We start from the raw sequence: 12,231 nt of genomic DNA, 5'->3' as shown, positions 1-12,231 counted from the left end.
GGCCAATCAGAGAGCGGTGCGTCACCGACGGGCGGAGTTCAAACCAATCACAGGGCGGGGCCTCACCGAGGGGCGGGGCACAGCCAATCGCCGATCACAGCGGCAGGAAGCGGCGGGGCCGGCAGAGCGCCGGACCAATGGCGGGCCGGTGCGTCCCCCGGGGCGGGCGCGGCCCGGCGCAGCCAATGGGCGCGCGGTGCGCGCCGCCCGAGCCGGCGGCCATGGAGCCCCGCGCTCCCTACGACGACTTCCCGGTGGTTTTCCTGCCGCCCTACGAGAGCCCGCCCGCCTGGGTCCCGCCGCACGAGGTGAGGGGGCTCGGGGGGCCGCGCCGGCCCGGGGGCGGCCGCGGGGTCGCCCGGGCGGGGGCCCGGCCCGGCCCCGGCTGAGCTGGCGCGTCCCCGCAGCGGGTGTTTCACCCCGACTACAACAACGAGCTCACGCGGTTCCTGCCCCGCACCATCGCCCTGCAGAAGCCGCCCGGGGCGCAGGTGAGAGCCCGCGGGGGCCCGGGGGCCGGTCCCGGCGCGGTTCCCGCAGAAGCCGCGATGGTCCCGACCCGGCCCGTGCAGGGCGGGCCCGCGGGATTCCCGGGGCCGGGAAGGGGCAGGGCCGGGGGGCACGGGCAGGGATCGCTCCCGGCGGGATATTGGGGAGGGGGAGCTGCGGAGGGGCGGGAGCGGCGGCCCCGCGGGGGGTTCCGGGAACGGGAGGTGGGAGAGAGGGGCTGGGGCTGCTGGGAACGGGACCAGAGACCGGGATCCGTCTGGGAGAGAGGGGCGGGAGTTGTGAATGGGAAGGGAGCTGGGAATGGGAAGGGAGCTGGGAATGGGAAGGGTCGTGGGAATGGGAAGGATCCTGGGCCAAGGGAAGGGCCTTGGGAATGGGAAGGGTCCTGGGCCAAGGGAAGGGCCTTGGGAATGGGAAGGATCCTGGGCCAAGGGAAGGGCCTTGGGAATGGGAAGGATCCTGGGCCAAGGGAAGGGCCTTGGGAATGGGAAGGATCCTGGGCCAAGGGAAGGGCCCTGGTGTCTGCCATTTACTGCTGGTTTTTCCCACAGTTGGGCTTCAACATCCGGGGAGGAAAAGCCTCCCAGCTGGGGATCTTCATCTCCAAGGTGTGTCCATCCCTGTCCGTTCCCCCTGGATCCAGCTCAGGCTGGGGTTTCCCACACTCAGCCCCTCCTGTGGCACTGCCCAGTCCCTTCCCAGCCCCGGGAATTGCCGGGGCTGAGCCTTCCCTGCTCCCTGTGCTGCCCGGTGCCCCGTGGGTGCTGAGGGTGCCGTGGGAGGGTCGGTGCCCAGCCCGTGCCATCCCTGTGCCCAGGTGATCCCCGACTCAGACGCGCACAGGGCGGGGCTGCAGGAGGGGGACCAGGTGCTGTCGGTGAACGACGTGGATTTCCAGGACATCGAGCACAGCAAGGTGAGCTGGGGCAGGGGGGGCATCCAGGCCCTTCCAGCCCCTCCCCACGGGGCCAGGGAAGGCCCTGCCCTGCCCGGCCCTGCCCTGCCCAGCCCTGCCCAGCCCTTGTTTTCCAGGCCGTGGAGATCCTGAAGACGGCCCGGGAGATCACGATGCGCGTGCGCTACTTCCCCTACAGTGAGTGGGGCCGGGGCTCCGGGGGCAGCACCTTCCAGCCCTCCCTGCCACCTCCCCCCGAGTCTGGCAGGGCACAGACCGGGATCTGGGATCAGGCACCACCTCAGGACAATGAGGGAAACTTGGGGAGCGGGACTGAGCCACCTCGTGCTGGAAGGGGGGAAGGTGGGGAAGGACAAAGGTAATTTAGAGCTCCAGAGGCAGCTGATTATCCTTGGATAACACAGGAATGAGCTCTGGCACCAGTGCCAGTGGTGGATGCCCCTCCTAAGGGATGCTGGAATGGTGAGTGAAGGGAAGGTCTGTGCTCACTCCCACGTTCTGCTTCTGCTCCCATAAAGTTCAGAGATTTAAGAGATAAGAAAAGAGATCAAGTCAAGCCAAATAGGTTTCTTTCTGAAAGGAAAACATGGAGTGGAGGAAGAGAGGGTTGAAAACAAACTGTTGCTGTCAATGAGGGGCTGGCATGCAAAAGTGCAATTGCAAAGGCAGAGGGGCCCGAGCTCTGCCTCTGCCTGGGCAGGTGTGGCCAGAAGGTGTTTTCCTGCCCCTGGGGTGACTCCCCCGTTGCTCAGGCTCTGCCTCTCCCCCAGATTACCAGCGGCAGAAGGAACGGACTGTTCACTAACGGGGAGCTCTGCTGGGGCTCCTGCACAAACCTCTCCTGCTTTCCCACCTCCCGAGATGGCCCAGCCCGCTCAGCTCCCACTGGAGGCACAGCTGTGCCCTGCCTGGAGAGATGCCCAGAGTCTCACCCAGCTGGAGGCTGGAGGGGATTGAGCCTGTGCTCCTGAGTGGGGCTGGAACAGCCGCTGGCAACTGGGGCCTGGAGGGAGCTGCTCCAGCACCATCCCTGCTCCTCCTTCAGCAGGACTTGAGTGAGTGCTGTGCTGGCTCTGGATCCCTTGGGCCTGGAAGCTTTGTTGGGATGGAAAAGCACGAGGGGCTGAGGCTCCTGAGCAAAGCAGGGGCCTTGTCCTTCAAGAAATCCCCCGTTCCCTTCTCTCATGCCATGGAATTCTCTCCTTCTCCTCTATGCCACCTCTGCTCTGCTCTGCTGGGTTTGCTGGGGGATCCGGGAGTAAAACCCACCCAAACTCAGTGCCCAGCTCTGGCTGCACTGGGCTCTTTGTGCCTCTGTGCTGGGAATGACCCCGGGATACAGGGCTGGGGTGTTTGGAAACCTCCACTGCATTGTTTGGCTCCTGTGGGAAGAAAGGGACAATGGGAATGACAGTCAGGGACACCAGGACATGGATGACAAACAGGGGAAAAGAGTGATCCTCAGAGGATTCTCTGGCATTCCTAAAGGGGCTGTGATTGGAGATAAAAACCAGATCAAAAACACCTGCCACAGATCACACGGGGGGTGTGCACAGGACACAAGGGCCAGGTTACAAACACACTCCACTTTATTTCCACATTCCCACCCCCCTGGCCAGAGCCTTCCCACCCCCTGTGAGTCCCGGGAAGGGCCCCGTTCCCATCACAAGGTGTCATAGTCATCCTCATCCTCATGCTTCCTCTTGAGGGGGTTGGGGTCGCTGGCTGTGCCCTGGGACACCATGTTGGTGGTGATGAGGATGTTCTTGGGGCCGATGAGGGACGGGTTGATCAGCACGTTCTGCACGGTCGGGGTGGTCGGGGTGGCTGTGGCACCAAAGGGAATCATTTAGTGAGAGCTTGGAAAAAGGACAGGGGATCTTCCCCACTGAAACAACTTCCAAGGCAATAAAGCAGTGTGCTGGCTGAACATCCCAGGCTGAAAACCCTGGAATGATCCCCAGATGGAAGTGGAGAAGGTGGGGAAATGCTTGTGGGGTGAGGACAGAGGAGTGAGAGCCCAGAGGTGGAGCCAAGGCATGAGAGACACTGATGCTCTGTGGCTGTCACTGCTGTGCTGGGAATGGACACTGGAAGATACTGGAATGAGGGAGAGGGGAGGTTACTTCCCACTTGAGGTTGCCCAGAGAAGCTGTGGCTGCCCCATCCCTGGAAGTGTCCAGGCCAGGTTGGAACAACCTGGGACAGTGAAGGTGTCCCTGCCTGTGGCAGGAGTGGGACTGGAGGAGCTTTTCCCCTACCAACCCAAAGCACCCTGTGATTATCCCTGTGCTCCAACCCCAAGGCAATCCCAGCCATACCTGACTTCCCAGCAGGTTGGGAGGATGGGATCTGGACAGTGAAGCGCTGCCCGGCCAGAGACACCGGGGCCCCCACCTTGGCTGACACAGACACAGTCTGGGCTGAGGGGGTACCTGGAACCCAACACAACCCTCAAAATCCATCAAAATACATCAACAGACGCTCCTAAATCTGCTTCCAAAATGGAACCTGTGGGAATGCACGGGGACACACCGACACAGATTCCCAGACAGAACCACATACTGACTCCTTTTCCCACATTTCCTCCAGCCCCACACAATTCCAGGCTATAAATGCACACTTATTTCTAAGGGCATGTGCTCAGCCCTCAGTTCTGTGAACATTTTAGAAATGGCTCTTTTTCAGTTCTGTTTAGTTCAGTGTCACGCTGACACTGAGGAAAAACCCTCACACTTCAGTAAATTTCTTGAATAGTCTCTTAAATAAAGAATTTATCGCAAATACAGTGAATTTGTAATGTCAATATGTATCAAAGATCACTGTAATAATAGAGATTAAATTAATTTAGCTGTCAGTATAAGGTCAGGTGGCCACTGACAGTCCCTCAGTGGCTGAAAAGTCCTTTAAATTATTCCTCTCTATTTTCCCTCCATAAAATGAAGGTGGGAACCCCCCCCTGGAGCTGTTTCCTACCCAGAGTGGGAGTGCTGGGTCTGCTGCTCACGGCACCCACGCTCAGGCGAGGGACTGTGATCCTGCCTGCTGTGGAGGAGACCTGGGGGAGAGAACCAGGGAATCAGGGAATAAATAAGAAGTCCCCACACTGAGACAGTGTTTGCCAGCAAAGTCAATCTTTTCCCTCTAAAGCAGAAACTGAGATGGAAGTACAAAATACCCCTTAATATCTACACCAAAGCCTGGCTTGTGCCTTTGACAACCTGATGTTCAACCTGACAGTTCCTCCTGGACATCAGGAGGAATTTCCTCAGGGGAGGGGTGGTCAGGCATTGGAAGGGGCTGCCCAGGGAGGTGGTGGAGTCCTCATCCCTGGAGGTGTCCACGGAAGGACTGGACATGGCACTCAGTGCTTGGGCTGGGGGACAAGGTGGGGATCAGGTTGGACTGAATCTTGAAAGTCTTTTCCAACCTCAGTGATTCTGTGATACTGCTTAAATGCTACAAAACTCCCAGATGGATTTTATAACACATTTTGCATTTCAGATTAACTGGCCATAATAATATTTGCAAATGCAGGCTGGAGACAGAGGGCACTGATGGTCCTAAATATTCACTTGATGGTTCCAAACACCCACTGATGGTTCCAAACACCCAGTGACGAGCCCAGCTCAACACCTGCCCACAAGTGCCTTCCAGAGGTGTGGAAAACCATCATCCCAACCCCACTGCTGCCACCCCAGGAGGAGCATCCCCAGATTCCCCATTCCCAGAGCCCTCACCTTCTTCTGCAGGGCCTTGAGCCTGTAGTTGGGGGCGGTCAGGCAGTACCTGTCGGGGGGCAGCCGCGGCCCCGAGTAGGGTTTGATGAGGGGCAGCGGCGTCTGGTTCTTCTGGCGGGCGATGTCCAGCAGGAACTGCAGACACATGACAGGCCCACGTCCCTCCTGCCCCCTCCCCTGCCCCGGGGGCAGCAGGGGGGTGTGGGGGCAGCAGGGGGGCTGTGGGGGCAGCAGGGGGGCTGCACTCACGTCTCTGGGCGGGGGGGAGGTGAAGGACTGGTCTGTCCTGCACTGGATCGCCAGGCGCACGTCGTCCGCATCCACGCTTGACTTCTTGGCGTGGCTCGAGTAGATCTTGGCATCCTCCAGGATGGTGGTCACGTACCCTGGGGGGACAGCTCAGTTCAACCCTTCCCTCCCAGCCCTGGCACTGGAAATACGACTCCCTGCAGGGTTATTGCTCACACTGCCAGGGCAGGGTTTGATGGAATATTGGGAAGGAATTGTTGGCTGGGAGGGTGGGGAGGCCCTGGCACAGGTTGCCCAGAGAAGCTGTGGCTGTCCCATCCCTGGAAGTGTCCAAGGCCAGGTTGGACGGGGCTTGGAGCAACCTGGGCTGGTGGAAGGTGTCCCTGCCCATGGCAGGGGGTGGGACTGGGTGGGTTTTAAAGTCCCTTCTGACCCAAACCACCCTGGGCTTTGTGACTCTGTGATTACTTTCAAAGAATCCCAGAATTAAGGTTGGAAAAGATCTCCGCGACTACCGAGCCCAGTGGTTAAAGTCTGAGACGGGAAACCCCCAAGGGAACACGGATACAGCACTGCCCTGCTCCCCCCGGCCTTTCCCCGCGCCCCTCCGGCCCCGGCCCCGCTCACTGTAGGCGAACTCCAGCATCTGGTTGATGACGCGCGGCTCGTACTCAGTGATGCCCATGTCCTTGAGGATCTGCGCCATCACCTGCGGGGGGAGAGGGGCACGGCTCAGCCGCGGGAAGCCCCCGCCGCCCCGCTGCCCCCGTGCCCTGTGCCCGCGGTACCTGCGCGTCTTTGGGGGCGCTCTTGGGGGACGCCATCTTGGCCGCCTCCATCGCTCCCGCTCACGTGACCGCCGAGCGGCGCGCGGGCTACGGCGGCCGCGAGGGCTCGGTTGCCATGGAGACGCTGCATGGCGGGGCAGAAATTCCTTGTAATATAAATATTCCCGGAGACCAAGTGATGCACAGAACAAATGTGGTGGATCCAGGGATCCGTCCCCTGTCCCCCCTGCTTCAGACAGCCCAGTGCCCCCGTCTGCCCCGTGGTCCAGCAGGAGGGGATGTTTTGTTACTTTATTACTGGCTTTGAAGCCACTTTTTAAATTGCTGGCATTCCCAGGGCTAGATAAAAACAGAAAGTGTGTTCCTGTGTATTTCCACTGCTCTGAAAATAACTGGTTCCACTTAGGAAGCAAATTTAAAAGCTTTTTCCATCTTGTTTTCGTGGCAGCTGGATGGATTTGAAAGTCATGTAGAGCATGTTCCATGCGGGTCTCATCAAAGTTTCTCCCTTTCAGAGACAAAACAGAACCAAAGATAAAGTTTTCTTGAGATTTTGCCAGACAGGGATCAGCAGCATTCCAGGAGCAGTTGCAACATGTTGTTACTGCCTGGGATGGTCCAACTGAAGCAAGGGCTGGAGGACGAGGATGTCCCAGGGACTCCCACTGAGCTTCCCCGGAGAGAGGGGGAAAGGAACAGCAGCTCCCTCTGCTCCACCTTGTACCTCACTGCAGAACGTCCCAGCAGCTGCTACATTCCATCTGCTCCCCATCCCCACCCAGGAAGGTGTCCAGCACCTGGATCAGCCAACTTGGATGGAAACACATCCCAAAACTTTGGGGGTGCTGAGGGTGCTGGGCTCACCTTGCTGGGGGGCAGGAGCAGCCCCGTGGCTCCGGCAGTGCCTGCAGGGGCTGGAAAACCCTCACCCAGCATGAGGGGCAGGCACAGAATTCCTGAGCCGAGGAGCTTGGCCGGAGCACCGCAGCTCCGAGGCCAAGTCATTTGACTTCCATGAGTCAGAGCGTTACACAAAAACATCCTGCGAGGAGGAGGGAGGAGGAATTCCAGACACTGACCTTAGACAACAAACAAAATCCACTTTTTTTCCCTTGTTCTAGGGAAGTGGTGGGGGAGCTCTTCCACCGCGGGCTCTGGGTCAGGCTGGAACTTGGCACATGGGGCTATGGCTCTCACTCCATTTGTTCCTGAGGCAGGAGAGAAAATGATGTTTGAACTGCAGTGGGACTCTGGATTTACCCCCAAAACCCCCTGGATCCATGCTGGGAAACCTTCCCCACCCACCCACAGGTGATATTCCAGGCTGGGAAGAACGACCAGGAGCTACCTGCAGGATTTATGTGGGAAACCAGCAGTGAGGAGGAGACACGGAGAGCCACCTTCCACAGAGGAGACAGTTGTCCTCAAGGCCACAAACACCTTCCTGCCCACCTTGTCCCCCAGCCCAGAGCACTGAGTGCCACAGCCAGTCCTTCCTTGGACACCTCCAGGGGTGGGGACTCCAAACCTCCCTGGGCAGCCCCTTCCAGTGCCCCACCACCCTTTCCATGAAGAAATTCCTCCTGATGTCCAACCTGACCCTCCCCTGGCACAGCTTGAGCCTGTTCCCTCTCCTCCTGTCCCTTGTTCCCTGGGAGCAGAGCCCGACCCCCCCCCAGCTCCCCCCTTCTGTCAGGGAGTTGCAGAGAGCAAGAAGGTCCCCCCTGAGCCTCCTTTTCTCCAGGATAAATGTCTGAATTCTGCATTCTGTGGGCACTGAGCATTGCTCCAATGGAAGAGCATCCACCCTTCCTCTTCACTCAGACACTGGGCTTGTTTTCAGCACTGGAAAACAGGAAATGGGGTCATGGCATGTCCCGGCCGGGCTCTGACTCCTCCATCTGCCACCACCGAGCCGGGGTCGTTCATCCCAGGCAGTGTCTGCCAGTTGGGAATTATCTGCCCCGAGAAATCCGGAGCACAGCCCGGGCGAGCACATGCCAGGCACGGCTCTGCTCAGGGTGCATGCAGGATTTAAATCCCACAAATTTTAAATCCCTGCAAGTGTCCAAGGCCAGGCTGGACGGAGCTCTGAGCAACCTGGTCTAGTGGAAGGTGTCCCTGCCCATGGCAGGGGGTGGAGTGGAACGAGATGGGCTTTAATGTCTGTTCCGACCCAAACCAGCCTGTGATCCCACGAAATTTAACTGGGAATTTCTTCACAGACAGGAGGTGTTTAAGGTGCAGCCAAGCAGAACCATGGCACACACACAGCTTTTCTTGTTTAGAGGTGTCCAAGTGCTTAAATCCCCTGAATAAACACCCACAGCCAGTGCTTCTGCCTGTTGGAAAGGGCAGCAGGAATCTCCACAACGTCAGAACTGGGATGTGCCGGACAATGCAGTGACTGTGCTCAGCACTGACCTTTCCAGCCCAAATCCCACACTATTTGGCTCCAAAAAACTCTGGCTTTTGAACAGCCCTTCAGAGTAGAGAAGCTGCAAGAGCTGAGCTCTGAGGAGGACGGGGGAGGTTTGTGTTGTACCTGATACCCCTCTCACTTCTGCCAGCACCCCATTCCCGGGTTATGGAGGAATTCCTGAGGACTGTGGATGGGCACATCCTTCTGCAGGGTGTCCCTGTCCCTCTGGCTGTAATTCCAGCCTCCCAGAGCCTTCCCGTGGGTTTTCCCTCACACTGGCCCCCATCACCCTCATCTCCCCCCTCCTGGCACTTCCCAGCTCGTCATCCCTGATCTTTTCTCAAGTGGAAAGTAAATCCAGGCTGAGTGTCCGACTGTCTCATTTGCAAGACTGGTGGTCAAATAAAGCCCCTCCCATCCTCTCCTCCTCACCAAGCTCCTGGGAAGAGATTTGTCTGGTTTTCAGGACCTTTCTGTTACTCACAAACCTGGGAAACAGAACTCACGTCCCTTCCTTCCCACAGGAGCCAAGAGGTGCAGTGCAGGTTAAGCCAGGCCAGCTCTCTGCTCTCTCAAGTGGATGGAAAGCAACCTGTAAAGTGCTGGAAAAGAAAATGGCAAGGAATTCCTCATTTTGTGGGATTATGAACACATTCCCTTCTTCCTAAAGGTCAAGTCACTGCTCAACCCTCAGGTCTGTCCCAGCACCATCCTGACCTCACACAAAGCGGTTCAGGAATTCCCACGGCTTGGTCCCTGCTGACACAGCTCCGGGGCAGGAAAAGGACAGTGATATTCCAAGGGTCCCACAAATAAAAAAGTCTTTACAGAAGAAAAGTTATTTCAGCTCCTAATGCCACTGAGCACGTTCCTTCACCTCAAATTCCACATGACACAAACGAGACTAAAACCCACAAAACCACAGGAGCCCGGAGTCAAATTTGAATACATTTGTATTATTTATTGGCTGTATTAAATATATTATCTATTTGATAGTTACAATTTAGTAATACAATGCATGGCAGCTTTAACATACGTTTGAGATACCTCAAAAATGACAATACAAGAAAACTGAAGATACCTAAAAACATTAATGCCACGAGGGTACATCCTTCTGGAATGGACAACAGCTGATGGAAAAATCCGTATTGCAGTATAAATCCCAGTTGTTTCTGGAATTATGAGTATTCTGTGGCAATTACAAAAGGATTTTGTTTTTAGCAGTCATGACTTGTTAGTATTTACTCTGCATTCCTAATTTCTCTTTTAAATGATCAGGAGTATTATTGCCAAATAACCCTCTACGAGTTGGTTCAAGGAGTTAAGAAATAACCCTTTGGCAACAGAGATTTCTGAAGGCAGTTTATCTGGGTTTTTTTATCAGTTTATCTGCTAAAGGGAGGCTATGAGGAAAATAAAGACAGATTGTAAACTCTTCTGCAAACTAAAGACTAATATCTGTATAAAACTCTTTCCGACACTGGAGGGAGAGATTTCTATGATATAATAAATGATTAACTTAAAGTTCTGCTACAAGTAGAACAATACATTCAAACATACTTTTTTTTTTCCAGGACTTTTAATCAAAATAAATAGAGTACAAAATGAAGAGTACGTTTTGAAAAGATTAATTTCAGATTGCACCATAAATCTACTGTGAAGAGGATTAAGCATTACTAGGCCATAATTTAGGTTTTCCACATCTGAAATACAACACAATGCCTCAAACTAACACGACATTATTCCTCAACTGCCGTAGGAGAAAGACCCTCAAGGTGGTGAATTCATGACTGGAAACACGGCGCCTGTAGCTCTGTCACATCCACCCTCCCACGTACAAGTGCATCGCTCTGATGTACAAAGTGGAGCCACAGACTTTGCAAAACACCCTAAATCCACCTTTCTGTGGCATATTCCAAATGCTGTTGGCAAGACCCATCCTGAAACATCGGGAATTTGTGAGTTCCAGCTTTCAAGACCTTTACCCAACGGAGCCAGGAGCTGTGAGGCTCCTCCTCAGGGATTCACAAGCAGATGGAACACAACAGTCAAATGTAGTGCACAGTGTCCACAAAAATATCCCCCAGCCAACCAGGACGAGTTTCAGACAAGTTCATAGCAGGCTGAACATTCCCAACAGGAAAACCATGGAATGTGAAGCTGCTACCACTGCGATAGCAAGTCGTTTAAAACATTGTATAAATGTTATCTAAAAAGAGCTCTCTCATGTACAATTTGATCGTTGGGGTTAAGTTAGAAGGGCACCCAAAAGCAGGCTGAACTTTTTATTTTTCAGGTTAATAATAGTACAAAAATTGCTCAGTTTGAGCCAAATAGTGTAACATTTATCATAAATGCACTCTTTCTCCTTGAAGACAACAACACCTGTGCTGTTCTGAGCACGCTGCACAGGGAATTACTTTTCTCTCAGGCACTGAGAGTGAAATGTGGATTGGGCCAAAGCTGCTCAGGACAGCAGGAACGTTCCGGTCACAACAGGGGCCTTTCCTCCGTGTCCTGCTCACGCTCCAGCTGGCATTGATTTGGATTAAAACTCTAAAAAACTGGCACCCTCTACTCCAACACTTGAAATGATTATTACTGAACCCCAAATATTAAAATAACTGTAAAGTAGTAATATCACTAAGTCAATATTCTGCTTTCCTTCTACAGTCTAGTAAATGTGGTATGCTCTAGTAGGCTCTGCAGTTCTGCTCTAAGCTCAAGCACTTGTGCTGCTGGATTTCATGGATATCAACTACAACAAAACCTGATGGAACAGCGATCGCCTCCCGCTGCTCTGGTGGTGCTGGCAAAGGACTGTTCTAGCAATGCCTTCCCTCTCCGAGTGGCTGGAATCGGGAGAGAGGAGGAGGGTGCACACCCCCAGCGTGCACCGTAAGGCAGTTTAGTGCTGTTCTCTGACAGCTCACCCTGATTGCAGAGGACCCAGAATCACCCTTTCTACAAGAAACGTGCGCTCAGCATTCGGAAAGGATCTGCCAACCCAGCCTCAGTGGCAGCCAGCAGCAGGGCGGGAACGCACGGGGCCGTTCCCAGCTAGGATTTTCATTAGGACTAACCATAAATACCCGAAAGAGCTTCTGTACAAAGGGCTGAGCAGGGCCGGGCCCAGCCCTACTTGATGACGAAGTACTGGATGACGACGGCGAAGAGGATGGCGACGACGGCGAAGCCGCAGAGCAGCACGATGGCGATGAGCCGCTCCTCGCGCAGCCGCTTCCCGCTCTGCGCCAGCTCCGGCCCGGCGGCGGGGCAGGGGGGGCCCTGCTCCTGCCGCTGCGCCGAGAACACCGTGCTGGGGCTGTAGGGGCCCAGCAGCTCCGGGGGGCCCGCGGGGTCCTGGCTCTGCCGCCCGGCGCAGACCCGCACTCGGTACTCACAGTTCGACTGCACCCCCGGCAGCCGGAACGACGTCTCGGGGCCCTTGTACACCTGGGGGGGACACGGGACAATCACACAGGAGCCACCCCACACGCTGCACCGGGACCTCCTGCTCCTCCTCACAGGGGTGTGCAGTGCTGGGCACCTCCTGGAGTCACAGCATCACAGAATGTGCTGGGCTGGAAGGGACCCACAAGGATC

General features: G+C 55.7%; 3 protein-coding genes across 5 annotated transcripts in view; 1 reads left to right on the top strand and 2 right to left on the bottom strand.

The window, feature by feature from the left end:
- Positions 1-168: 168 nt before the first annotated feature.
- PDZD11 (PDZ domain containing 11) lies at positions 169-4,214 on the top strand. 2 transcript variants are annotated; one of them, XM_027725906.2, is made up of 6 exons: positions 198-308; positions 408-491; positions 1,062-1,118; positions 1,328-1,426; positions 1,543-1,603; positions 2,197-4,214. In XM_027725906.2, exons 1-6 carry the CDS (start codon positions 222-224, stop codon positions 2,229-2,231), a joined length of 423 nt encoding a protein of 140 aa, XP_027581707.1. In that variant the 5' UTR covers positions 198-221; the 3' UTR covers positions 2,232-4,214. The 2 variants fall into 2 exon arrangements, with proteins under 2 accessions (XP_039234100.1, XP_027581707.1); XM_039378166.1 differs by lacking the exons at positions 1,543-1,603; positions 2,197-4,214 and having other exon boundaries at positions 169-308; positions 1,062-1,348.
- On the bottom strand, positions 2,994-6,272 carry LOC113990437 (transcription initiation factor TFIID subunit 9). 2 transcript variants are annotated; one of them, XM_027725885.2, is made up of 7 exons: positions 6,204-6,272; positions 6,043-6,124; positions 5,416-5,552; positions 5,167-5,301; positions 4,403-4,484; positions 3,748-3,861; positions 2,994-3,253 (listed from the first exon to the last, which is right to left on the bottom strand). In XM_027725885.2, the coding sequence occupies exons 1-7, from the start codon at positions 6,252-6,254 to the stop codon at positions 3,090-3,092; spliced, it is 765 nt and encodes a 254-aa protein (XP_027581686.1). In that variant the 5' UTR covers positions 6,255-6,272; the 3' UTR covers positions 2,994-3,089. The 2 variants fall into 2 exon arrangements, with proteins under 2 accessions (XP_027581686.1, XP_039234099.1); XM_039378165.1 differs by having other exon boundaries at positions 3,181-3,861.
- Positions 6,273-10,859: 4,587 nt separating this feature from the next.
- Positions 10,860-12,231, bottom strand: part of LOC113990000 (fibronectin type-III domain-containing protein 3a-like) — a 39,904-nt gene continuing 38,532 nt past the window's right edge. The window contains exon 27 of the mRNA XM_027725015.2: positions 10,860-12,081. Coding sequence (XP_027580816.2) covers positions 11,764-12,081 — 318 coding nt within the window. The 3' untranslated portion in view covers positions 10,860-11,763. The remainder of the gene's footprint in view (positions 12,082-12,231) is intronic.

Source organism: Pipra filicauda, unplaced genomic scaffold, assembly GCF_003945595.2.
Source record: "Pipra filicauda isolate LSUMZ 115617 unplaced genomic scaffold, ASM394559v2 scaffold9_size5747161_pilon, whole genome shotgun sequence".
NCBI lineage: Eukaryota > Metazoa > Chordata > Aves > Passeriformes > Pipridae > Pipra > Pipra filicauda.
The sequence above is the reverse complement of the archived record's forward strand: the minus strand, read 5'-3'. Positions and strand labels throughout refer to the sequence as shown.

What these genes read in the sequence shown, in the direction of transcription:
- PDZD11 (XM_039378166.1), top strand. Translation starts at nt 186, where the DNA reads ATGGGCGCGCGGTGCGCGCCGCCCGAGCCGGCGGCCATGGAGCCCCGC. An exon ending in CCTGGGTCCCGCCGCACGAG is followed by an intron (nt 309 to 407) that starts GTGAGGGGGCTC and finishes GCGTCCCCGCAG; the next exon opens with CGGGTGTTTCACCCCGACTA. An exon ending in AGAAGCCGCCCGGGGCGCAG is followed by an intron (nt 492 to 1,061) that starts GTGAGAGCCCGC and finishes TTTTTCCCACAG; the next exon opens with TTGGGCTTCAACATCCGGGG.
- LOC113990437 (XM_039378165.1), bottom strand. Translation starts at nt 6,254, where the DNA reads ATGGAGGCGGCCAAGATGGCGTCCCCCAAGAGCGCCCCCAAAGACGCG. An exon ending in GCGCCCCCAAAGACGCGCAG is followed by an intron (nt 6,125 to 6,203) that starts GTACCGCGGGCA and finishes CTCCCCCCGCAG; the next exon opens with GTGATGGCGCAGATCCTCAA. An exon ending in ACCCAGCACTCCCACTCTGG is followed by an intron (nt 3,862 to 4,402) that starts GTAGGAAACAGC and finishes GTTGGGTTCCAG; the next exon opens with GTACCCCCTCAGCCCAGACT.